The 26648-nt window shown below is 43.4% G+C and overlaps 1 protein-coding gene and 1 long non-coding RNA gene across 5 annotated transcripts in view; one reads left to right on the top strand and one right to left on the bottom strand.

The window, feature by feature from the left end:
• Positions 1 to 26648, bottom strand: part of LOC110538034 (histone-lysine N-methyltransferase 2A) — a 61287-nt gene that overhangs the window by 6574 nt on the left and 28065 nt on the right. For 3 of the 4 annotated variants that reach the window (XM_090192845.1, XM_021624580.3, XM_090192838.1), the window contains 16 exons: positions 16225 to 16409; positions 15782 to 15883; positions 15545 to 15655; positions 14894 to 14970; positions 13451 to 13686; positions 13183 to 13337; positions 10286 to 10423; positions 9982 to 10140; positions 9776 to 9893; positions 9572 to 9650; positions 9315 to 9475; positions 7855 to 7998; positions 4419 to 7692; positions 3730 to 3842; positions 3470 to 3601; positions 191 to 443 (listed from right to left, as the gene is read on the bottom strand). In XM_090192845.1, the coding sequence (XP_090048971.1) occupies positions 191 to 443; positions 3470 to 3601; positions 3730 to 3842; positions 4419 to 7692; positions 7855 to 7998; positions 9315 to 9475; positions 9572 to 9650; positions 9776 to 9893; positions 9982 to 10140; positions 10286 to 10423; positions 13183 to 13337; positions 13451 to 13686; positions 14894 to 14970; positions 15545 to 15655; positions 15782 to 15883; positions 16225 to 16409 (5437 nt within the window). The remainder of the gene's footprint in view (positions 1 to 190; positions 444 to 3469; positions 3602 to 3729; positions 3843 to 4418; positions 7693 to 7854; positions 7999 to 9314; positions 9476 to 9571; positions 9651 to 9775; positions 9894 to 9981; positions 10141 to 10285; positions 10424 to 13182; positions 13338 to 13450; positions 13687 to 14893; positions 14971 to 15544; positions 15656 to 15781; positions 15884 to 16224; positions 16410 to 26648) is intronic. The other variant, XM_090192842.1, reaches the window with a different exon arrangement.
• Positions 11127 to 26590, top strand: LOC149984910 (uncharacterized). The gene is made up of 3 exons (XR_016485220.1): positions 11127 to 11260; positions 11629 to 11690; positions 26470 to 26590. It is a non-coding gene; the product is annotated as an uncharacterized LOC149984910 (long non-coding RNA).

Below are 26648 nucleotides of genomic sequence, written 5' to 3'. Positions count from 1 at the left end.
ATGAGTAGATAAAGCATGTCTGGTTGGAGGGGTGAATGCTAGGCGAAGAACATTCAGAAATCTCTTCCAATACACATTGCCTGTGGGCATCCGAGGTGAACCAATTTACATGACAAAATAATGACTTCCCTTATATTTTCTATATTTAACTTCCAGGGCCCCTGTAGTGAACAGACACCGGGACACTGACCTGAGGTAGACCTCAGAGCGGGCGCATCCAGAGGGGTTGACAGGCAGGTCCTCCTCTTGGCTGATCTGTTTAAAGAAGCGGAAGGCGTGGCTATGGCAGCGGCGGGCCCCCTGGAGCTGCTCCACCAGGAAGACCACTGTGTCGTGGAGCAGGCCCAGCATACGGGCACCTGTCATCCCAGAGAAGGACAGCTGCCGAAGCCTGGCCCCCGCCCGCGCCTCCTGGACACAGTCTATCACTGCCCTCCAGGCCTCTGAGGAGGGAAAAGAGGGGGAAGAGGAAGAGAAGAGTAAAACGTGAGTAACACACAATAACACACAAATGTAAAACATATGGAAAACAGCCAACATTTTGTGCTAGCTGATTACGAGAAAGAATGTGTCATAATCGTATGTTAAATCATACAGTCGAAGTCAGAAGTTTCCATACACCTTAGCCAAATACATTTCAACTCAGTTTTTCACAATTCTTGACATTTAATCCTAGTATCCTGTCCCTGTCAGTTAGGATCACCACTTTATTTTAAGAATGTGAAATGTCAGAATAATAGTAACGATTTATTTCATATTTTATTTATTTCATCACATTCCCAGTGGGTCAGAAGCTTACATACATTCAATTAGTATTTGGTAGCATTGCCTATCTTGGGTCAAACGTTTTGGGTAGCCTTCCACAAGCTTCCAACAATAAGTTGGGTGAATTTTGACCCATTCCTCCTGACAGAGCTGCTGTAACTGAGTCCGGTTTTTAGGCCTCCTTGCTCACAAACACTTTTTCATTTCTGCCCAATTTTTCTATAGGATTGAGGTCAGGGCTTTGTGATGGCCACTCCAATACCTTGACTTTGTTGTCCTTAAGCCATTTTGCCACAACTTTGGAAGTATGCCTGGGGTCATTGTCCATTTGGAAGACCCATTTGCGACCAAGCTTTAACTTCCTGACTGATGTCTTGAGATGTTGCTTAAATATTACTTAATTTTCTTGCCTCATGATGCTATCTATTTTGTGAAGTGCACCAGTCCCTCCTGCAGCAAAGCACCCCCACAACATGATGCTGCCACCCCGTGCTTCACGGTTGGGATGGTGTTCTTCGGCTTGCAAGCCTCCCCCCTTTTCCTCTAAACATAACGATGGTCACTATGGCTAGTTCTATTTTTGTTTCATCAGACCAGAGGACATTTTTCCAAAAAGTACAATCTTTGTCCCCATGTGCAGTTGCAAACCGTAGTCTGGCTTTTTTATGGCGGTTTTGGAGCAGTGGCTTCTTCCTTGCTGAGTGGCCTTTCAGGTTATGTCGATATAGGACTCGTTTTTACTGTGGATATAGTTACTTTTGTACCAGTTTCCTCCAGCATCTTCACAAGGTCCTTTGCTGTTGCTCTGGGATTAATTTGCACCAAAGTACGTTCATCTCTAGGAGACAGAACGCGTCTCTTTCCTGAGCGGTATGATGGCTGAGTGGTCCCATGGTGTTTATACTTACATACTATTGTTTGTACAGATGAACGTGGTACCTTCAGGCGTTTGGAAATTGCTCCCAAGGATGAACCAGACTTTTGGAGGTCGACAATGTTTTTTTTAAGGTCTTGGCTGATTGCTTTTGATTTTCCCATGATCTCAAGCAAAGAGGCACTGAGTGTGAAGGTAGGCCCATCCACAGGTACACCTCCAATTGTCAATTAGCCAATTATCAGAAGCTTCTCAGGCCATGACATTTTCTGGAATTTTCCAAGCTGTTTAAAAGGCACAGTCAGCTTAGTGTATGTAAACTTCTGACCCACTGGAATTGTGATACAGTGAATTATAAGTGAAATAATCTGCAGTAAACAATTGTTGTGAAAATTACTTGTGTCATGCACAAAGTAGACGTCCTAACTGACTTGCCAAAACTGTAGTTTGTTAATCTGAGGTTTGTAGGTTTTCAACTCTTTGCTTATCCAAGATACAGTGGAAATGGGGTCATGTTGAACTTCCAAAGGCTTTCACTAGATGTTTAGAACCTTGTTTGATGCTTCTACTGTGAAGTGGGGCCGAATGAGAGGGGAATGAGTCAGAGGTCTGCCAGAGAGCCAAGAGCTGATCACGAGCATTCACATGAGGTAGCTTGCATTCCATTGCTTTTCTACAGACAAAGGAATTCTCCGGTTGAAACATTATTGAAGATTTATGATAAAAACATCCTAAAGATTGATTCTATACATCATTTGACATGTTTCTACGGACTGTAACGGAACTTTTTGGACTTTTTGTCCGTACTGTCCGCTGGACTTGCACGTGAGTTTAGATTGAGTACTGAACGCGCGAAAAACTAGGAGGAATTTGGACAAAAATGATGGAAATTATCAAACAAAAGACACGTGTTGTGGAACTGGGATTCCTGGGAGTGCATTCTGATGAAGATCAAAGGTAAGTTAATATTTATAATGTTGACTCCAACATGGCGGATATGTCTTTGGGTAGATTTGTCGTCTGAGCACCGTACTCAGATTATTGCATGGTTTGATTTTTCCGTAAAGTTTTTTAAAGACCTGACACAGCGGTTGCATTAAGGAGAAATAGATCTAAAATTCCATGTATAACACTTGTATTTTCATCAACATTTATGATGACTATTTCTGTAAATTGATATGGCTCTCTGCAAAATCACCGGATGTTTTGGAACTACTGAACATAACGCGCCAATGTAAACTCAGATTTTTGGATATAAATATGAACTTTACCGAACAAAACATACATGTATTGTGTAACATGAAGTCCTATGAGTGTCATCAAAGGTTAGTGATTAATTTGATCAATATTTCTGTTTTTTGTGACTCCTCTCTTTGGCTGGAAAAATGGCTGTGTTTTTCTGTGACTTGGCTCTGACCTAACAATCGTTTGGTTTGCTTTCGTCGTAAAGCCTTTTTGAAATTGGACACTATGGCTGGATTTACAACAAGTGTATCTTTAAAATGGTGTAAAATAAATGTATGTTTGAGGAATTTAAATTTGGGGATTTCTGTTGTTTTGAATTTGGCGCCATGCAGTTTCACTGGCTGTTGACGAGGTGAGACGCTACCGTCCCACATACCCTAGTGAGGTTAACAAGAAATTTGTGGAGTGATTGAAAAACAAGTTTTAATGACTCCAACCTATGTGTATGTAAACTTCCGACTTCAACTGTATGTAGAAATAGTGGGTATTTGTGCAGAAATCATTGCCTTGAGTACTGGGTAAATGAACACTACAGGTAAGACACATGAAATCTATTCATTTGCCCTTTCCTCCCTGAAACCTCACCCTCTACGCTGTCTGCCTCCACACTGAAGCCGTCATCGCTTTTGATCTCAAAACGGAGGTGGGGCTGATCTCGGCTGGGGGGACACTCATCGTCTGAGGGCAGCAGCTCATCATCTGAGCACGATACAGCACCTGACAGGATGGAAATACCACAGGGTATTTTCAAATCAGGCACACTTGTTTACATTGTACAGGTATAAGAAGTATCATCAGTCATCATACAGACATACTGTTCATACGGCACTATTACACATAAGTACCGGAGTATTTGTTCCAGTCAGTCAGGGCACTGCGGCCCACTGCATCCCAGTTCTGTTGTTTACCTGTGTCCATCCCTAATCGAGGTATCGACAGGCGGTCCCAAAGCCCTGGCCTGTGAGGAATACAACAAGAGAAAACACTGAAATCGACTGGATACAGGCTGTATATCACTCACTGTATAAGATACACACTTCGGTTAGGGCAAAAATGCAGTGATAATAACCGTCACCACTCATTTACCAATCTCAGTTATGACTTCAAAAAGGTTTCTATAGTTACTGACCTCTACAAAGCATATTGACAGTCCTATTTCAGGAGTAAAATGCCCTGTTCCATTTGTCATATCATACTATTAGGTTACTAGTAGGGAGAGGAAGAGTTTAGCATAAGGTTAAAAATAGCCAGACATGATCTTATCGACACTGACGAAAAGAGGCCCACACTGGAAACATGAGTGACGTAGCAATAGTGAAAAAAAATCTATTTCAATATGATTCTGACCTTTAGCATAGTTGCAGATGTAGCAAGTTAACCACTTAATAAAAAAGGAACACTACATGAGACTCACTGGCTATCAAACATAAAGGCATGACTATTCTTGTATTATTAATTGAAAATAATATTTGTACATTTTGTCTCATTACTCATTTCATAAGATCACTGCCCTGATAAGTTCCAAAAGACTAACCTTGTGCATTCAGTGTCACTCAAGTGCTCCTCCTTTAGCTTGTCCAGGTCCAACACACCTTTCACCGTTGGGGTTTTAATGCGAACACCCCCAGCCCTGCTGGAGACAGCAGCAAAGATGTCTTTGGGTGTCGGCAGGTCCTCCTTAGCACTAGGGGGCTCTGGCTCTAGGAAGTCTGTCTTGGACTTCTTTGTGGCACCAATGCGATCAGAAAGGGAGGACACCCTCTTCATACGGACATGGGCGCGAGGAGGGCGGGGTGTTGAAACAGACAGTATGGTGGCTGCGGGCTCGGGTTCGATGAGTAGTCCTGGGGGCAGGACCACAGATTTCAGGGAAGGGTTGTTACGGAATGTGGAGGGACTCAGTATGCGCGGACCGGTCCGGTTGGGGGTGTAGTTACTGGCCATGGCTTGGTTGATGATGGCTTGGGCGCTCTCAGTCTTGGTCATGGAGGAACTCCCGTCCTGACCAGCAAACTCAAACAGGTCTGCAGCTTTGTCAGACTTTTTTCTCCCAGAAGTTGTGGAAGGTTCTTTCTTCTTTCTGGGTTTCTTCATCCCTGGTATAGCTCCATCTGCAGATGTGCTTGCATTCTTCCTGGGTTTCTTGACTGCTGCCACTGTCCCATTGCTGTTGTGAGTGAGCAGTTGAGTGATGGTACCTGGGTTCTGAACCGCAGGCGTGGCCATCCTAGGGACATGGGTTGGCATGGCTGTCCCTGGAGCTGGGGTGGACATTGTACCAGCTGCTGCCAAGGTGGCAGACAGCGCATTGCTCTGAAGGAGGCTGGCTATCTGAGTGACACAATTATAGGAGGGAGAACTCTGACTGGGCAGCTGGAAGGTGTTGCTCTCTGGGTTCTTCACAAAGATCTGGCCCAGGCGGTTGACCAGCAGAACGTGAGGTGTAGGGTCCACGTTGGGACCACCCACTTCCTTCACAGTAAGGATAGCGTGGCCAGGTAGTCCCTGAGGTAACAGCGGCTGTTGGGGCTCCAGTGGCGGCCTGGGGGTGGAGAAGTTGATGGAGATGGTGTGTCCCATGGCAGCTTCCTTCTGCAGAGACGTGGAGCTGTATCCGTTAATCATCACAGGGGCAGAGGAGGGCTGAAGTGAAGAGAGCATGGGGTGACACTGGGTGGATAGAGCATTGGAGAGAGAACATACAGAAGGAGAGGAGGATACAATGGTAATTGCTGTGGAGACCATGGCCTGGGATTGTGTGGAGAATATAGGCAGAGAGACTGATCCATAAGTTGGGAGACTGACACTTGATGTTGCAGACAAAATGGGATCAATTTGAGATGACAAATGTGGAAGGGCACTGCCTGGAATAGGTGCTGATAATTTGGTACAAAAGGTCTCCATGGGTGGCAAGACTGTTGACCCTTGGGAGGATGTCAGGGGTTGTAGTGAGATGCTAGTGAGAGGTGGCCTTGAAGGGTTAAAGCAAGGCAAAGAGGACTGCACAGAGGGACTCATTTGTAAAGGGTTCATCTGTGCTATGCTGGGGTTAGGGAAGTCCGAGGAGATAAGAGAAGAGGGTTGAAGAAGCTCCAACAGGGTGCCCTGACTACTGCTCAACGAGAGATCTCCAGAACTCTCGGTCAAGTGATTCATGTAAATGGCAGATCCATCTGTGGGCAATACAAAGTGGCCGCTGTTAGAATCCAAGAAGAGGTCTTTTGGAGCTTGAGGCTGATGGGTTTCCATGGGAGCATCAACCTGGACAGGGACCAGTTCAGTGAAACAGGTGCTGGGGGAGGGAGGATCACACCTTTCAAGAACAAGTGGAGCCTCAGGGGCGAAGTCTAGACCGGAATCTTGGAATAAATCCTCTGGGTAGACCGTATCAGGCACCTTAGTATGGACAAAGTCCGGCAGAGTTCCTAGAAGGGGTGCAAGCGGCACTGGTTCCTGGGCTTCTAAGGTGGGGATTGAGTTTTGTTGTTCAAGAGGAGTTGGGAAGGTGTATAACTGCAGGGGAGTAGTATTCACATCAGCAGGGCTGTTTGTTGTGGATGGGTCCACTGCAGCTGGTCTTGGAGCTTCTGGTGAGATCTCAATTGGCGCAAGGGTCACACTGTCCAAGTCAGTCCCAGCCAGTTGTGCGGCATTAAAGGCTTTGGATGGATCCTGGGGTATATACGCTGGGGGAGGTTTTGTAGAGGGGAGGACAACTCTGGTTGAAGATTTGAGAGGGTTGCTAAGGGGCGACTGATCTGAGACAGGGCTTCCAGAGTCTGCACTTAGACCATTTGTCGTCATTTCTACTTCAGGCGGAACATGCATTTGAGCTGGGTTCTGAACTTGACTGGCGCTCTTCAGTTTCTGAGCCCCGTCCGTGGTTGTCACGCTGGCATCACTCTCCGTCCCATCGTCCACGCCATCCAGTTGAGGGATAGATCTTGAAGAGGGAGAGGCAGGAGCCTGGGTTGGGTCCCTGGAGCCTGTGCGACTGACCACAGTCCGCGAGAAGTCAAAATAGTGCTCCATGTCCTCATCGGAGGAAGTGTTCCCCCAGTCTTGCCTGGCAGACGCAGCTGAGCGGGTTAGGGCTGGACGTGTCTTCCTCTTGCGAACCTCTGGCTCCCAGAACTCCTCTTGGTTGTCGTCACCCTCCACGTCTATCTGGGCACCACAGTTCATGGCCACTCCCTCATTCACTAGCATCTCCTCAATCTCAAGCTCAGTCTTCAACTCGGAGCCCATGGCCACGTCAGAGTCCTCGCGGAATTGTGTGAAAGAGCCCCTAAGTGGTGAGATGCTGTTAGGTGCAGGGTTATCCTCCGGTTCTGGGGAGGCCAGGAAGTTGTGTGGTACCTCCACTGAGTCTGACTGGTTCAGGTCGAAAGACAGCCTGGGTCTAGGAGAGTGCTGGATGGTGGGGGAGAGGGACAGGCCAGGGGAAGGGAAGCTGCCCACACTGTCTTCCCATGGTGGCTGGGGAAAGAGTCCTGAGGTAGAGTGAGTCATGTTCCCGGGGCATCGGGCAGAGGAAGCACTTCGACCTCTGACAGGGCGGGTAGAGGGAGAGGTCAGCAGGATATCAGTAGCCCCTAGGGGAAACAGCGGAGAGGTGGGCACGGAGGCCTTGGGATGCATGGAGCCCCCAGTGCGGAGAGTGATTAGTCCAGAACCAGTTGGAGAGCCTAGGGGTGGGGAGGACATGTCCCTGCGGGTTTGGGAGTGGGGGCTGTGGCGACGGGGCCTGCGTGTCTCCTCCAGGTCACTGATGGTCAGGATGTGGTGGGGTTTGGACTTTGTAGCTCCTGCAGAGGAAAAACAGATAGAAGTAAGACAACTGAACGGACACACAATCAATCAATGCTTTCTGGGTAATATCTATAAATCAATCCAAACCTGGCAATTGTTTTGTTTTTTTACCCAGAGGTGTTCTACAAAACAATATCAGCCAACTACGGAACAGTTACCTGGGGAGGGCAGAGGCCGGAACAGTCCTCCAGCTGGTCTCCTGATTTTGGGCCTTGCCCCTTGGTCAGGTTTAGGGAGTGGAGCTGAGAAGCTGGGAGTAGTGGGTCGGGAATGTACCACGTCAACCTCTTGGGCATCAGATTCTAGAGGTGACAACAACAACTGTGTTTACTATGCCACGGTTAAGTCTTTGCCATTATCCACTTTGCAGTGTAAGAAAGCCAACAGTTACACATTCACACTACTATTTTATAAGGAACAAAAATAGAAACTCAACATTCAACAATTTCAAAGATTTCAATGAGAGACAGTTCATAAGGAAATCAGGCAATTTAAATAAATCCATTAGGCCCTAAATCTATGGATTTCACATGACTGGGAATACAGATATGCATATTCTGGTCAGATACCTTAACAAAAAAAAAGGTGGGGGCGTGGATCAGAAAACCAGTCCGTATCGTGTAGGACCACTATTTTAGCCTCATGAAGCGCAACATCTCCTTTCGTATAGAGTTGATGAAGCTGTTGATTGTGGCTAAAATAGATTGCGGCTGCGCGAAGTTGCTGGATGGTGGCGGGAACTGGAACACACTGTTGTACGTCAATCCAGAGCATCACAAACATGCTCAAAGAGTGACATGTCTGGAGAGTATGCAGGCCATGGAAGAAATGGGACATTTTCAGCTTCCAGGAATTGTGTACAGATCCTTGCGACATGGGGTCGTGCATTATCATGCCGAAACATGAGGTGATGGCGGCGGATGAATGGCATGACAATGGGCCTCAGGATCGCGTCACGGTATCTGTGCATTCAAATTGCCATCAATCAAATGCAATTGTGTTCTATGTCCGTAGTTTATGCCTGCCCATACCCTCACGACACGATGGGGCACTCGGTTCACAACGTTGACATCAGCAAACCGCTCACCCACACGACGCCATAGACGTGATCTGCAGTTGTGAGGTTGGTTGGACGTACTGCCAAATTCTCTAAAACGACTTTGGAGGCAGCTTATGGTAGAGAACTGAACATTCAATTCACTGTCAACACGTCTGGTGGACATTCCTGCAGTCAGCATGCCAATTGCACGCTCCCTCAAAACTTGAGACATCTGTGGTAGTGTTGTGTAATAAAACTGCACATTTTAGAGTAGCCTTTTATTGTCCCCAGCACAAGGTGCACCTGTGCAATGATCATGCTGTTTAATCAGCTTCTTGATATGCCACACCTGTCAGGTGAATTGATTATCTTGGCAGAGGAGAAATGCTCACTAATAGGGATGTAAACAAATTTGTACACTAAATTTGAGCGAAATTGGCTTTTGAACATACAGAAATTGCTATGATATTTTATTTAATCTCATGAAACATGGGACCAACACTTTACACATTGCACTTATATTTTTGTTCAGCATAGCAGTGAGGGTTTGATGCAGTGTTGCATTACCAGGACTCTCACCTGACTGGGCGCAGGGGCTGTGTGCTATAGTGCTATTCTCTCCTTTGTCAGGCATCTCTTCAGCAGGTTTCTCAGGGACCGGAGGGCGGACCTCACGGATCGTACACGTGTATTTGCATCGCCGCAGTGGGTTCACCGTGCTCCAGTACCAGCGAGAACACCTGCAGAGAGGAGTTGAAAGGAAGGAAGTCATAAAAAAACACATCTAAACATGACAATTTCTGATTCATTATTAACTATGAATTGCTGCTACTTACCGGTAACCCACTGGGAAAAGTTTTCCTTGCTTTGCAGACAGCTCAGTCAGCATACCTAGCTTTTCAATCTGCAAAGAGCCTGAATTCAGAAAACAACAATGATTAGATGAGCAAAACCCATGACCCGTCCTGTGTCCACTGTACTGTGATACCTGTACTCAAGGGAGCTAAAAAATAACAATGTAATGTGTCGAGACAACATACCAATCATCAAATTGATGTTTTCTGGCTCCAGTCCGGTCAAGAACTTCCTGCGAAGACTGACCCCATCAAAGTCCACGTACATCCTCCGATTCACCTCAAACCCTTGGCCGGTGATGATCTGCAATGGAACAAGAACAATGTACAAATGCGTGAGGAAACTCATGAAAAAAACATAGTCCCACTACTGAGTAGTCCCAGGACTTTACCTTGCCACTGATGAGGTCTCTGTGTTTGTAGCAGTAGACCTTCTTGTCGTCCTGGAATACACAGTTGCGGGAGCGGGCACACATGAAGTGGTAGTTGCTCTGGCAGGAGGTCAGACAGCAGCCCACTGTGGCACCTGTATGGTTACAGCGCTCACAGCGCTGAGAGAACAAGATACACAGACAGGTTAGATCAGTCCAGGAGGAGAGAATAGCGTTTGAGAGAGACGGACGTTGGACAAAGATACACAAACTACAGCTGCTGGAAAAACAAGAACGTCACTGCCCAAATAAAGTGAAGCCTCACCATGAAGCGCCCCCTAGCAACAGCACTGTGCACGTGCATCAGAGAACCATTGTCCTCCTCGAACACCTCGGCAGACCACATGGAGCAGTTGATGTGAGCCCATTCGTTCTGGCCCAGGTACAGCAGCCTGCCCGCCTCCTGAGGAACACGCGGATGAGGTTAGAAATACAGAACTGGTGGGTTACCTACTGTGTGGATTTGGTTTACTTCATTTCCTGATAGTCAAGGGCTGTTAACCTCTTAGAGCTCTAGGGGCGCTATTTCATTTTTGGATAAAAAACGTTCCCGTTTTAAGCGCGATATTTTGTCACGAAAAGATGCTCGACTATGCATATTCTTGACAGTTTTGGAAAGAAAACACTCTGAAGTTTCAGAATCTGCAAAGCTTTTGTCTGTAAGTGCCCCAGAACTCATTCTACAGGCGAAACCAAGATGATGCATCACCCAGGAATTAGCAGAATTTCTGAAGCTCTGTTTTCCATTCTCTCCTTATATGGCTGTGATTGCGCAACGAATGAGCCTACACTTTCTGTCGTTCGCCCAAGGTCTTAGCAGCATTGTGACGTATTTGTAGGCATATCATTGGAAGATTGACCATAAGAGACTACATTTTCCAAGTGTCCGCCTGGTGTCCTGCGTCGAATTCGGTGCGCAATTGCCAGCTGCTTCCACTTTACCATTTGATTCAGGGGAGAAAGCATGTGTCCAAGAACGATGTATCAATGAAGAGATATGTGAAAAACACCTTGATGATTGATTCTAAACAACGTTTGCCATGTTTTCAGTCGATATTATGGAGTTCATTTGGAAAAAAGTTTGCGTTTTGAGGACTGAATTTATGGATTTTTTTTGGTAGCCAAATGTGATGTATAAAACGGAGCTATTTCTAATACACAAGGAATCTTTTTGGAAAAACTGAGCATCTGCTATCTAACTGAGAGTATCCTCATTGAAAACATCAGAAGTTCTTCAAAGGTAAATGATTTTATTTGAAGGCTTTTATGTTTTTGTTAATGTTGCGTGCTGGATGCTAACGCTAATGCTAACGCTAAATGCTAACGCGAAATGCTAACTCTAGCTAGCTACTTTTACACAAATTATTGTTTTCCTATGGTTGAGAAGCATATTTTGAAAATCTGAGATGACAGTGTTGTTTACAAAAGGCTAAGCTTGAGAGATGGCATATTTATTTCATTTCATTTGCGATTTTCATAAATAGTTAACGTTGTGTTATGCTAATGAGCTTGCTGATAGATTTACACAATCCTGGATACAGGGGTTTTTTCATAGCTAAACGTGACGCAGAAAACGGAGCGATTTGTCCTAAACAAATAATCTTTCAGGAAAAACTGAACATTTGCTATCTGAGAGTCTCCTCATTGAAAACATCTGAAGTTCTTCAAAGGTAAATGATTTTTTTGAATGCTTTTCTGTTTTTTTGTGTAAATGTTGCCAGCTGAATGCTAATGCTAAATGCTACGTTAGCCATCAATACTGTTACACAAATGCTTGTTTTGCAATGGTTGAGAAGCATATTTTGAAAATCTGAGATGACAGTGTTGTTAACAAAAGGCTAAGCTTGAGAGCTAGCATATTTATTTCATTTCATTTGCGATTTTCATGAATAGTTAACGTTGCGTTATGGTAATGAGCTTGAGTCTGTATTCACGAACCCGGATCCGGGATGGGGAGATCAGAAAGGTTAAGTTGAACAACGGTATGAAGGCTTAGTGCTCTGAAGTCAGTGTGGTTTGTGTTTCTTCCCACCATGCTGTGATTCCTTACCTCTTGGTGTTAGGGGGCAGTATTTTCATTTTTGGAAAAAAAACATTCCCGTTTTAAACAGGATATTTTGTCAGGAAAAGATGCTAGAATATGCATATAATTAACAGCTTTGGATAGAAAACACTCTAACGTTTCCAAAACTGTAAATATATTGTCTGTGAGTATAACAGAACTGATGTTGCAGGCGAAAGCCTGAGAAAAATCCAATCCGGAAGTGCCCCAGGTTTTGAAAGCGCTGCGTTCCAATGACTCCCTATTCAGCTGTGAATGTACCATCAACGAGCTTACGCTTTCTACGTATTCCCCAAGGTGTCTACAGCATTGTGACGTAGTTTTACACATTTCTGTTGAAGAATAGCCGTAGGCGGCCACATTGCGTAAGTGGTCACATGGTGGCCCAGAGAGAGATTCTCGCGTAAAATACAGAGGTAGCCATTATTCCAATCGGTCCTAGTGAAAAACAAATTGTCCCGACGGATATATTATCGAATAGATATTAGAAAAACACCTTGAGGATGGATTCTAAAGAACGTTTGCCATGTTTCTGTCGATATTACGGAGCTAATTTGGAATATTTTTCGGCGTTGTGGTGACCGCAATTTCTGGGCGATTTCTCAGCCAAACATGAAGAACAAACGAGGCTATTGCGCCTACAAAAATAATATTTTGGGAAAAAAATGAACTTTGGCTGTCTACCTGGGAGTCTCGTGAGTGAAAACATCCGAAGTTCATCAAAGGTAAACGATTTAATTTGATTGCTTTTCTGATTTCCGTGACCAAGCTGCCTGCTGCTAGCAAGGCATAATGCTATGCTAGGCTATGATAAACTTACACAAATGCTTGTCTAGCGTTGGCTGTAAAGCATATTTTGAAAATCTGAGATGACAGGGTGATTAACAAAAGGCTAAGCTGTGTTCCAATATATTTCACTTGCGATTTTCATGAATAGGAAGATTTTCTAGGAAGATTTATGTCCGTTGCGCTATGCTAATTAGTGTCAGATGATGACAACGGTCCCGTTCACGGGATGGGGTGTCACTACAGCTTAAGTCACTTTTGACAAGGGCTTCTCAGAAGTGTTCTGAAACCTAGTTTCATTCAGTCTTACTCACATTGGACTTGGCATCTCCATACTTTTGGCACAGTGAGCATTGCCTCCCGTCGTCCTTGGACCACCCTGTGTCTAGGTCAGCGTTGGACAACCGTCCCTCAGACTTGGATGGCCATCCCTCAGACATGGATTGCCGTCCGGCTCTTCCCCTTTTCCCTGAGGGACAAAGGACAGACATCATACCAAAACCACAACAATCCCCTTAGGAAATTGGTCTATGCAATATTTGCTTTCTCATTGTTTTTCCTCCCCTCAGTTGTGTAAATTACCTTTAAGTTTATTAAGTCTGAAAGCCCTGTTTTTCCTGAAGTGGAGGCCCCTGGTTGGCTCTGTGGTCAGTGGGGTTGTGGGGTGAGGCACCTCTTCTTGTTTCACCTCCAGGCGTAGTACGTTCTCTGTCTGCAGGGTCCCCAGAGGGGTCCTGGACCTTAACTCCTCCCTCTCACGCCACTGAGCGTACACATGCTCAGTGGTGGGGGGCTGAACCGCATGGGACAGCATCCCACTAGAAAGGTAATGGATGGAGAAATGGAGGGGTGAGGAGATGAAAAAAAGAGTTAGTCAAGTTGTGTTAGAGTCATGCTGTGCCAGATTCCAACTTGAGTTACCAGCACGTAACTCAAATTTGGATGGTTTGGGCAAACATCTGAGTTACATGCACACAGTTACACTCAAGTTAGAATTTGACTTGAAGAGTATACAACTGAGACAGTGGCTCACATCTAGCTGATTATGATTACACTCATTTACATTAACAAATAATTCATGTTTATTAATAAATCTTACCCCCCAGAAGATAAGGTGACAGGCAGGTCAGGACCTGAGCGTACCACTCTACCTTTACCACTCTGTGAATCACCCTACAATGAGCTAAATGAAGTCACTACTCTGTGTCCTCAGTCGCAGGGAAGGAAAGATGTGAACTGGGAATGTGTGAGAGAAGGGGCCAGTCCTGGTTTTAACATCCAGAAGAAGAAAATAATTGCAAGACTAACTTCTGTAACTTCCTGTCACATTGGATTTGAATGTCTGTCCCCCCACTTTAAGGTTGTTGTTGACAGTATAGTACAATTCAATCAACTCATCATTTCCTATCAGGATGTGAACAACAGGGGTGTCATACAAATGTGTGGCAAACCAGAAAACATAAATCAGTTGCTCCACTGAATGTAGGCTTATGCTGCTTCATGGGAAAATACATAAATTCCCGCAGGGCAGTAGTGAAGCAATATGTTCAAACCCAAAGTTAAACTGGAATTTCATAGAAATGTTCACGAGTCAATATCTGATGACTTAAAACATGGCAACTTCTTCAACCTATGTGGTAAATCCCCAAATCCCAATGTCTGAGAAATAACTCCCAGACAGATAACCTTCTAAGAGCCTTGGTTAATCGTACGCCGAGTTCACAAGCATAACAAAAACCAGGTTTAACAGTCAAGGACAGGGATCATCAACTAGATTCAGCAGCGGGTCGATTTTCTCTTGAGAAGATGGTCAGGGGGCCGGAACACAATTACACATCATTTGTAGGACTGCAAAATGATCGCAAGATCCCCAAACAGATAATAATTTGACTAAAACAGCCATTTCAAAACTTACATTTGTATAAAACCACTTATTTCTCTTTTATGCACGGGAAATTAAATCACTGTGGGCCACCAGTTGATATACCCTGAACTAGGAGATACGAGGAGCAGATTGCTACTCACATAGGCAGGTCTTTGGATCGGGGGTCCCACACTTTGGGGTCCTGGCTGTTGAACCAGTTGAATACCTCCTCCAGAAGCTACAGAGAAAACAGTGAGGAGAGGGTGAATCTATACTCCTCTGTTGGCCATTTTAAAACATGTACCGCTTTTTTCTTTCCAATAAACATTACAAATGGTCTTGGATTCAACCATCTTCTATGACTTTAGTTTGAACCAAGTGAACCTATGACCACCAGGGGAGTCATGGCCACCAGAATCATAGCGCCCCATAACTCATTTCCAATTACATACCGTTCTGCTGACTAGACAGCCATATGGAACAACTTAAGACACCACAAGACATTTTCTGAGGACTGATGTCACTGACTGAGTACAGACCATGCATTGTGTTAGGATGAGGGTATTCAAGGGTCTGTGTTGTCTAACTTTATGAAACATTTGTTTATCCGTTTATTATCACGTGTGTGTGCCTTTTAACAAAAAAGCTGTGTAGCTAAAGTACAGGACAAACGCGATAACATTGCAGAAGACATCGTTCAACCAACTGTTTTTCTGTCATACTGAAAGTACTGTGCTTGCAGCAACACGATCAAGTAAATACTTCAGATTAGTTTCCTCCCAGAGTGTTGCTGTCTGAGTACTCAGCATTACCTTCAAGTAGTAGGAGCGGGCCACGGCTGTGGGCCTTTCATCCTCCGGGAGAGACTCCTCCTGGTCCAGACGCCTCCGCACCACTTGCACCACATCTTCATGGAATGATTTCTACAACATAAATAGACATGGAAATATACAAACATAGTTATTTAGCTGACACTACTCACTCATCTTCCTTTGAAATCTTTGAGATCCTGTCCTGCCAATTCAGATGCTATATAGACAGACGCTGACCAGGGTGGTGTAGAGGCCTTTGTCAAACTTCTTGCCCACAGCACGGAGGTCACAGGCTGGCAGGCCCTCCACTCCACTGTCAGAGACAACCTGGGTCACACACTACATGAGGGGAATAAGGACACATTTAGTACGCTACAGAGAAAAAACACTGAACATATAGCCACACAAGCACTTATGTGCAACAGTTCAAGAGGAACAGGCAAATATTCCTAGCAGATCTGTCTGCAAATGTACATCTGATATCAGCTAATAAACTTATTTTTTTAAAGTGGAGAGTCGTTGCACTTGTTCTTTGGAATTATTTCTTCAGAAAAGCCACATCAAAACATGACTACAAGTCATGATAGGTGTTAAAAAGCGTGTTGCTATTTTCAGCCTGCGCATCCTGACTCATTTAGCATCCTGTGGTAAGAAAGATTGTACGGCCTGGTACCTCTCACCTGTGAGCAGGCAATGAGGTGCTGGGTGAGAGTGGAGGTGAGCAGGCAGGCCAGCACCTTCTCTACCCCGGCCCTCAGCTCCATGTGGAGCAGCTCTCTCCAGGGGCTGGGCTGGGACTGGCTGCAGGGCCGGCAGGAATACGCCACACTCTCTGGCAGGCTGGACAGAATCTCATACAGGTCACCTGGAGGGGAGGAGAGTGGAGAACAACCATAATAACCATTCCTTGGCACTACATCAAAGCATGAGAGGTAACAGCATGTGATAAACTTCAGATTTGGGCTGTCCCAAACAGAGGCGTCTGTTCCTTAGACAAATCACAATTTAAATGTTTTCCCCTCATAGACACACCCTATGCATTTGAATAAAATCAACTATATGCACCAAGATTGTCTGATGATTTAAGCTCAATGTTTGATTAAATAATTTAGACAAATTACTCACGAGGGAGCCCATTGGCCACACTGAGTAAAAACATTTATAATAAATGACAGCAAGTCTCTCCTCCCTGGTGCAGCAAGCAGCAAGTGTTTATTGCACTGTCCGCGCCAATGCTGCAACATAATAACAGCGATTTCATTTCTTACTTGTTTCTTAAACTGAAAAGTTCTGTTACTGAAATACCTACATTTGTTTAGGAAAAATATTCCCTAGACCCTTGTTCTCTTTGCGTGAAACATGTACGCACCGCATGCACGAGACCAATAGGGCCTCACCTATAGCCTATCATAATCAAATCAATAAATTGGTTCTAACAAAACTAGGACACATGAATACAAAATGGATGTGAAAGACAAAGGGTGTCAAGACAAAGGATGCTACTTTGAAGAATCTCAAATATAAAATATATGTGTTTGTTTACTACATGATTCCATGTGTTAGTTCATAGTTTTGACATCTTCACTATTATTCTACAATCTATCAAAATAAGATTTCAGAGTAACAAGATCCTGAGGCCCATTGCCGTGCCACTCATACGCCACCATCACATTTCAGCATGATAATGCACAGCCCCATGTCGCAAGGATCTGTACACAATTCCTGGAAGTTGAACATGTCCCAGTTCTTCCATGGCCTGCATACTTACCAGACCCATTAAATATGTATTGTATGCTCTAGATCGCCGTGTACATCAGCGCATTCCAGTTCCCGCCAATATCCAGCAGCTTCGCACAGCCATTGAAGTGTGGGACAACAATCTCATCTCTGTACCACACATAATCAATTCTCATCTCTGACCACACACACTTATCTGTAAGGTCCCTCAGTTGAGCAGTGAATTTCAAACACAGAATCAACCACAAAGACCAGGGAGGTTTTCCAATGCCTTGCAAATGACACCTATTGCTAGATGGGTTTAAAAAAAAGCAGAAATTGAATATCCCTTTGAGCATGGTGAAGTTAATAATTACAGTTTGGATGGTGTATCAATACACCCAGTCACTACAAAGTTGCCAGAGAGGAAGGAAACCTCTCAGGAATTTCAACATGATGCCAAGTGTGACTTTTTTTAAAAACAGCTTGAGTGTAATGGCTGTGATAGGAGAAAACTGAGGATGGATCAACATTGGAGTTACTCCACAATACTAATTGACAGAGTGAAAAGTAGGAAGCCTGTTGAATATACTAAAAATCCTCCAAAACATGCATCCTGTTTGCAGTAAGGCATAAGGTAAAACTTCAAAGAATTTGAATAAGAAATTAACTTTATGTCCTGAATACCAGTGGTATAAAGTACTTAAGGAGTACTTTAAAGTATTTAAAGTATTTTTTTTCAGTATCTGTATTTCACTATTTATATTTGACAACTTATACTTCATTACATTCCTAAAGAAGTTATACTTTTTACTCGCTACATTTTCCCTGACACCCGAAAGTACTCGCTACATTTTGAAAGCTAAGCAGGACAGAAAAATGATCCAATTCACACACTTCTCAAGAGAACATCCCTGGTCATCCCTACTGTCTCTGATGGACTCACTAAACACAAATCCTTTGTTTGTAAATTATATCTGAGGGGGAGAGTGTGCCCCTGGCTAGCTGTAAATAAAAAAAAATGTCAACAAGAAAATTGTGCTGTCTGGTTTGCTTAAGGAATTTGCAATGATTTATACTTTTACTTTTGATACTTAATCATATTTAAAACCAAATCATTTTAGACTATTACTCAATTAGTATTTTACTGACTGTCACTTGAGTCATCTTCTATTAAAAAGGTATCTTTACTTTTACTCAAGTATAACAATTGAGTACTTTTTCCACCGTTGATGAATGCCAATCATTATGTTTGAGGCAAATCCAACACATCACGGAGTACCACGTTTCATATTTTCAAGCATGGTGGTGGCTGCATCATGTTATGGGTATGCTTGTCATCTGCAAGGACTAGGGATAAAAATACAAATAAATGGAATAGAGCTAAGCACAGGCAAAACCCAAGAGGAAAACCTGGTTCAGGTCTGCATTCCAACAGATATTGGGAGACAAATTCATCTTTCCGCAGGACAAGAACCTAAAACACAAGGCGAAATATACACTGGACTTGCTTACCAAGTTGAATGTTTGAGTGGCCTTTTTAGTTTGGACTTAAATCTGCTTGAAATCTATGCAAGACTTTAAAATAGCTGTCTAGCAGTGATCAACAACCAACTTGACAGAGCATGAAGAATTTTTTAAAGAATGTGCAAATATTGTACAATCCAGGTGTACAAAGCTCTTAGATATTTACTCAGAAAGACTCACAGCTGTAATCACTGCCAGAAGGATATTATAACATGTATTGACTAAGGGGGTTGAATACATAGATAAGGTTATTATCAAGATGTTCTTTTTTTATAATAAAAAATAACTACAAATAATCCATTGTAATCCCACTTTGTAACAACAAAATGTAGAAAGTCAAGGGGTGTGAATTATTTCTGAAGGCACTGTACATGCATTGTGCATACATTTACCCCTTTGAATTGTCTTTTCAATGTCTGTTCAGCCCATTGGCATCGGTTACTTCTATCATTACTTCATAATGAAGAATAATTACTTGGGGAAGGTAGTGTATAGATTATATTGGGGGGGGGGGGGGGGGGGGGGGGGGATAATAATGCCTCAATTTACAATGTGCTGGTCCTAGACATCCCTGTATGTAGCCTAGAGTGTTGATCACCTTTTCCCGCTTCTTCCTTTCCTCAGATAAGAGATCTCTCCTTCAACAGGAAGGGATTCTTCCTTTGTGTCCAGGGCCTCATCTGCACTTGTGAATTCCATTGTTTACTTTCCCTTCCAAACCCACAGCATTGCCAAGAATCGTAGATAAGTTTTGATTTCACTTTTCTCCAGTGACCATCTGATCGGAATGAATTCGTAGCGGGTTTTTTTCACAGCCTAGCAGACAGGTCTGGATGAATATAATGGATTGGCCATGGATTTGAATTTCTTTACACCCCTGTGCCTTCAGAATTTCCATTGACTTTGGACCGATAGTTCCACAACTTGAAGATTACCATGCAAGGGGATTTAGCTTTCTTCTATTTCACGCCGATCCAATGGAACCGTTCCAGATCTTCTGGTGATATACCCACATCAAGTTTCTCTGAAATCAGTTTGACCATGTAGCTGGAAAGGGCTTCTTTTTCGTTGTCTTCCGGTAAGGACAATATTCTGATGTTTCATCTTGTTCTACAGTATTTTCTTGTTTGGTCCAATTCATCGTCCAAAGTTCGCAGCTGTGTTTCCAAAAGGCTAATTTTGTCGTCTTGTTCGCCCATATACATGCCTTGTTGGTGCGTGTCTGGCACGATAAGACTACTTACTACCTTTGAGCAAATCTACCCTTTTCACCACAAATTGTTTGTTTGGTGAGCATCAAGAGCCTTTTAGCTACGCTTTCCTGGATATCCCTTAAATGTTCATTACTCTCCTCTGCATCTCCAAGTTGTTCCTTGTCTTTTCCTCTGAGGGAAGTCATGGTTGAGTCGTCACATCGCTTTAACAACCGATTGGTTTGTTGTTATACAGTGGGGCAAAAAAGTATTTAGTCAGCCACCAATTGTGCAAGTTCTCCCACTTAAAAAGATGAGGCCGGTAATTTTCATCATAGGTACACTTCAACTATGACTGACAAAATGAAGAAAAAAAAAGAATCCAGAAAATCACATTGTAGGATTTTTTAATTAATTTATTTACAAATTAGGGTGGAAAAAAAGTATTTGGTCAATAACAAAAGTTTCTCAATACCTTGTTATATACCCTTTGTTGGCAATGACAGAGGTCAAACGTTTTCTGTAAGTCTTCACACACTGTTGCTGGTATTTTGGCCCATTCCTCCATGCAGATCTCCTCTAGAGCAGTGATGTTTTGGGGCTGTTGCTGGGCAACACTGACTTTCAACTCCCTCCAAAGATTTTCTATGGGGTTGAGATCTGGAGACTGGCTAGGCCACTCCAGGACCTTGAAATGCTTCTTACGAAGCCACTCCTTCGTTGCCCGGGCGGTGTGTTTGGGATCATTGTCATGCTGAAAGACCCAGCCACGTATCATCTTCAATGCCCTTGCTGATGGAAGGAGGTTTTCACTCAATCTCACGATACATGGCCCCATTCATTCTTTCCTTTACACGGATCAGTCGTCCTGGTCCCTTTGCAGAAAAACAGCCCCAAAGCATGATGTTTCCACCCCCATGCTTCACAGTAGGTATGGTATTCTTTGGATGCAACTCAGCATTCTTTGTCCTCCAAACACGATGAGTTGAGTTTTTACCAAAAAGTTCTATTTTGGTTTCATCTGACCATATGACATTCTCCCAATCTTCTTCTGGATCATCCAAATGCTCTCTAGCAAACTTCAGACGGGCCTGGACATGTACTGGCTTAAGCAGGGGGACACGTCTGGCACTGCAGGATTTGAGTCCCTGGCGGCGTAGTGTGTTACTGATGGTAGGCTTTGTTACTTTGGTCCCAGCTCTCTGCAGGTCATTCACTAGGTCCCTCTGTGTGGTTCTGGGATTTTTGCTCACCGTTCTTGTGATCATTTTGACCCCACGGGGTGAGATCTTGCGTGGAGCCCCAGATCGAGGGAGATTATCAGTGGTCTTGTATGTCTTCCATTTCCTAATAATTGCTCCCATAGTTGATTTCTTCAAACCAAGCTGCTTACCTATTGCAGATTCAGTCTTCCCAGTCTGGTGCAGGTCTACAATTTTGTTTCTGGTGTCCTTTGACAGCTCTTTGGTCTTGGCCATAGTGGAGTTCGGAGTGTGAATGTTTGAGGTTGTAGACAGGTGTCTTTTATACTGATAACAAGTTCAAACAGGTGCAATTAAAACAGGTAACGAGTGGAGGACAGAGGAGCCTCTTAAAGAAGAAGTTACAGGTCTGTGAGAGCCAGAAATCTTGCTTGTTTGTAGGTGACCAAATACTTATTTTCCACCATAATTTGCAAATAAATTCATTAAAAATCCTACAATGTGATTTTCTGGATGTTTCCCCCTCATTTTGTCTGTCATAGTTGAAGTGTACCTATGATGAAAATTACAGGCCTCTCTCATCTTTTTAAGTGGGAGAACTTGCACAATTGGTGGCTGACTAAATACTTTTTTGCCCCACTGTACATAGATTACCACTCACTCTCTCCCAGGTACTTGGGGATATATTGATCTATCGATTTTATGGGCTTAATTTAAACTCTGTTTTCTGGCTTCTATATATACAAACAGATTTGTCTGTTAAAAAAAAAAAAAATCGACTCACTCCCCATGCGTCCTAAACAGAGCTACTCACTCCCCATACATGCCTCTCCTATGGCGTAAATTCAAAGGAAAACTAACTGAAACTAGACAACAAAAAATGTGAGAAACATGTTCCTGAGATCAAAGGTCAACTTCTTCATAACTGGAGAAAAAAAACCACTACTAAAGCACAAGATGGGAAACTTTGTAATTATATACAGTTGAAGTCAGAAGTTTACATACAGCTAAGCCAAATAGCTTCCCACAATAAGTTGGGTGAATATTGGCCAATTCCTCCTGACAGAGCTGGTGTAACTGAGTCAGGTTTGTAGGCCTCCTTGCTCACACACCTTTTCAGTTTCGCCCACAAATTTTCTTTAGGATTGAGGTCAGGGCTTTGTGATGGCCACTCCAATACCTTGACGTCCTTAAGCCATTTTGCCACAACTTTGGAAGTATGCTTGGGGTCATTGTCCATTTGGAAGACCCATTTGCGACCAAGCTTTATCTTCCTGACTGATGTCTTGAGATGTTGCCTCAATATATTCACATAATTTTCAATTCTTCATGATGCCATCTATTTTGTGAAGTGCACCAGTCCCTCCTGCAGCAAAGCACCCCCACAACATGATGCTGTCACCCCGTGCTTCAAGGTTGGGATGGTGTTCTTCGGCTTGCAAGCCTCCCCTTTATCCTCCAAACATAACGATGGTCATTATGGCCAAACAGTTATATTTTTATTTCATCAGACCAGAGGACATTCTCCAAAAAGTACAATCTTTGTCCCCATGTGCAGTTGCAAACCGTAGTCTGGCTTTTTTTCATGGCGGTTTTGGAGCAGTGGCTTCTTCCCTGCTGAGCGGCCTTTCAGGTTATGTCGATATAGGACTCGTTTTACTGTGGATATAGATACTTTTGTACCTGTTTCCTCCAGCATCGTCACATGGTCCTTTGCTGTTGTTCTGGGATTGATTTGCACTTATCGCACCAAAGTACATTCATCTCTAGGAGACAGAACGCATCTCCTTCCTGAGCGGTATGACGGCTGCGTACTATAGTTTGTACAGATGAACGTGGTACCTGCAGGCATTTGGAAATTGCTCCCAAGGAAGAACCTGACATTTCTGAGGTCTTGGCTGATTTCTTTTGATTTTCCCATGATGTCAAGCAAATATGCACTGAGTTTGAAGGTAGGCCTTGAAATACATCCACAGGTACACCTCCAATTGACTCAAATGATGTCAATTAGCCTATCAGAAGCTTCTGACATAATTTTCTGGAATTTTCCGAGCTGTTTAAAAGGCACAGTCAACTTAGTGTACATAAACTTCTGACCCACTGGAATTGTGATAGTGAATTATTAGTGAAACAATCTGTCTCTAAACAATCGTTGGAAAAATTACTTGTGTCATGCACAAAGTATATGTCCTAACTGACTTGCCAAAGCTATATTTTGTTAACAAGAAATGTATGGAGTGGTTGAAAAATGAGTTTTAATGACTCCAACCTAAGTGTATGTAAACTTCCGACTTCAACTGTATGTTTCTGGGTAACCCCGATAGCAAAAGGACAAAGCAAGAAAGCAGAACTCTAGTCGTGCATTTTTACTACTCCTTCAGGCAGAAAGTGACATCAGGGCATCACATTAAATAACTATCTTGAGAATCACCCACGTAATTCATTCAACCTTTCATACTAGTTCTCTATTGGAAACTCCTGTGCTTAATGTGATGAGTCATTTGTTGAATGCTCTTTAATGCTACTGGGCTCATTGCACCGGATGTTCTGACTTGTGTCACTATACAGTGTAGGCTTGTCACAATACCAACATTTTACAAACGATACAATACCATGCGAAGTATCACGATACCGAGCAGTATCAGTGGCCTAGCATCCCCTGGATGCTTTTCTAAATGTTCTCCAAAAACCACACTTGTACTCAATACAACATAATGAACTTAATAGAATACCGCATAGAATGGCTGATTTTCTGATATTTGCAAAGCCCTACCTGTGATTTGGCTGGAGTAATGGGAGGAAGGAATATATATCAGTGGAGGGTGCTGAAGGGAGGACGGCTCATAATAATGGCTGGAACAAGACAAATGGAATGGCATCAAACACATATAAACCATGTGTTTGATACCGTTCCACAAATTCCGCTCCAGCCATTACCACAAGCCTGTCCTCCCCAATTAAGGTGCCACCAACCTCCTGTGAAATAGACGCATAATGATCTGCATGTCATTGTGTCAGTAAGGAGAAGACACTGCATGAAACCTTCTTTACTCTTCAGTTGACACACACTCACTGTCTCCCTCACTCTCAAACATCACTCTCTCCCACAAACACACATATACACACACTGAGACCAACTTAAAACATTAGGCACCAAACAGAATTTAAAGAGCACCAGAAATATATTTTTTTATATAGTTCAGGCTTACATTAGGTCTATATGAAGCCTACATTTAAAGCACATCTCATGAGTAGCAGACCCAAATTCCTTTCCTCGTATACCAATCAAATTTGCCCAAACCTACTGTCAAGTTAACAGGTTGTTAGGTAACATGACTGAACAACGTTATTTGATGTCAAATCAATGAGCAACCCGGGGTTTGTTCAAAACGTCCCGCGTCATGGTTTGTGATATATAAAATGCACGCGAATCCTGATACAAATAAAAAAGGCATCTCTGGTACTATGGGTCATATTTTTGTAACCGTTTAGGCTAGAGACAATTTGTTGGGGCATGGACTTTACAAGGTGTTTAAAGCGTTCCACAGGGATGCTGGCCCATGTTGACACCAATGCTTCCCACAGTTGTGTCAAGTTGGCTGGATATCCTTTGGGTGGTGGACCATTCTTGATACTGTTAGATTCTGGGTTCTGACTTCTTAAACTTGGAACATTGTTATTGTTAGAGACATGATACATCAGAAGTAATACTATAGTATCTGAGGAGTGAAACAGACTGGTGTTTATATCAGCAGTTAATGGTTATCTGTAGGAGCCAGATGGCTTTGGAATGTGCTGAGTAGAGGGGAGGCAATCACATGATTTCTATCGGTGGAGAGCTTTTGGATTAGGCATCAAGGGGGTTGAGGTCCGGTCACCTTAAGGGAGAAGGAACGGTTTATTACCCCATCACTTCACCTTCCTGTCGAACCATAAAAGATGTAAGGGTTGGAGAGAAGGTGGAGTGCATCTAAATTGGAGTATATATACTTGTGTTGGTGGAAACATGTTTTGTCTGAATGATCTGTACTGACCCTCTGGGAAGAATAAAGTTGGTTAAGCTTTCATAGTATCGGTTGTGGGACGGTAGTGGCCCACCTGACCAACATCCAGTGAAATCCGCAGAGCGTGAAATTCAAAAATACCAAATTCAAATATTTAACATTCTAGAAAATATATGTGTGATAATGGGATTTATATGTTCATAGGAACAATTAGAATATTCCACCCTGAAACCATATGACTGTATGAAATTGACTAGAATCATGAGATTATTCTAATGATGTGTGTGGTTTTAGTCAGTAGAATTATATATCCGTGTATGTAGTTTATGTCTATTATAGTATCTTAAAAACAGATTGTCTGAGCAAGATTCGGTGCCGACCTTGGCTGGGGCCACTGAGAGTACTTCCCAGGGTCTCCCTATCTTGAGGGAGGATGGGGAGTAAGTCTCACGGATAGTCAGAGGATGGTTTGTCCTCGGGGTTTCGCCTGCCATATCAGTTCTGCTATACTCACAGACATTATTTTAACAGTTTTAGAAACGTTAGAGTGTTTTCTATCCAAATCTACCAATTACATGCATACCCTAGCTTCTGGGCCTGAGTAACAGGCAGTTTACTTTGGGCATGCTTTTCATCCAGAGGTGAAAATACTGCCCCCTACCCAAGAGAGGTTAACTTGTCTCCTCTCCTTCATCTACACTGATTGAAGGTAACATCCATAAGGGCTCATAGCTTTCAACTGGATTCACCTGGTCAGTCTGTCATGGAAAAAGCAGGTGTCTAATGTTTTGTACACTCAGTGTATGTTCTCTATTGTGAAAGCGGGGATGTAAACTGTTGAGGGCCTAAAAAGGTGACAGAAATTCTTCGCACAGAAACGCACAAAAAAATACTACGTAAACTGCAAGAAAATGTGCCTATTTTCAGAGTGGGGTTGTCACCACACCAACACTTTACTAAGGATGTGCTACCAGACCAAGTATCATAATACAATAATAATATGTATCCACTTCCCTTGCGAGCAGCTCAAATTATTTAACAAATGTAACAGAAACCACATCACTATCTGCACACGCCAGCTCGCCATCACGGCTAAATTGAATTTTAAAAGTGATAGAGATGTGCAGAAAAAACAGATGGAGAGAGGCCGCTGAGCAGGCTAACGGCTGGTTAGTGGGACGCAGCTGGCTGCTCACAGCTGTCACACGTGATGTTGGATGAAGCACTCGTTCTGATATGACATATCTGACATCACGATCTAAACCCTGGTATTCTATTTGTAGGACGCAGAGGTGATCTCACAGGGAGAAGATCTGTTGGGGCCTCAACGTTATAACTCGATGAGTTATCTACGCACTTTTTGTCAGATCTACATGACTCACGTGGATGACCTTTATTCTGAGATAAAAAGGCAAATATCACGGAAAAGTGACGAGTTTGCATCCCTGTGAAAGGTACCGCT

Source organism: Oncorhynchus mykiss, chromosome 2, assembly GCF_057628025.1.
Source record: "Oncorhynchus mykiss isolate SJ-2025 chromosome 2, ASM5762802v1, whole genome shotgun sequence".
Classification (NCBI taxonomy): Eukaryota; Metazoa; Chordata; class Actinopteri; order Salmoniformes; family Salmonidae; genus Oncorhynchus; species Oncorhynchus mykiss.
This window is presented reverse-complemented; position numbering and strand designations above follow the sequence as displayed.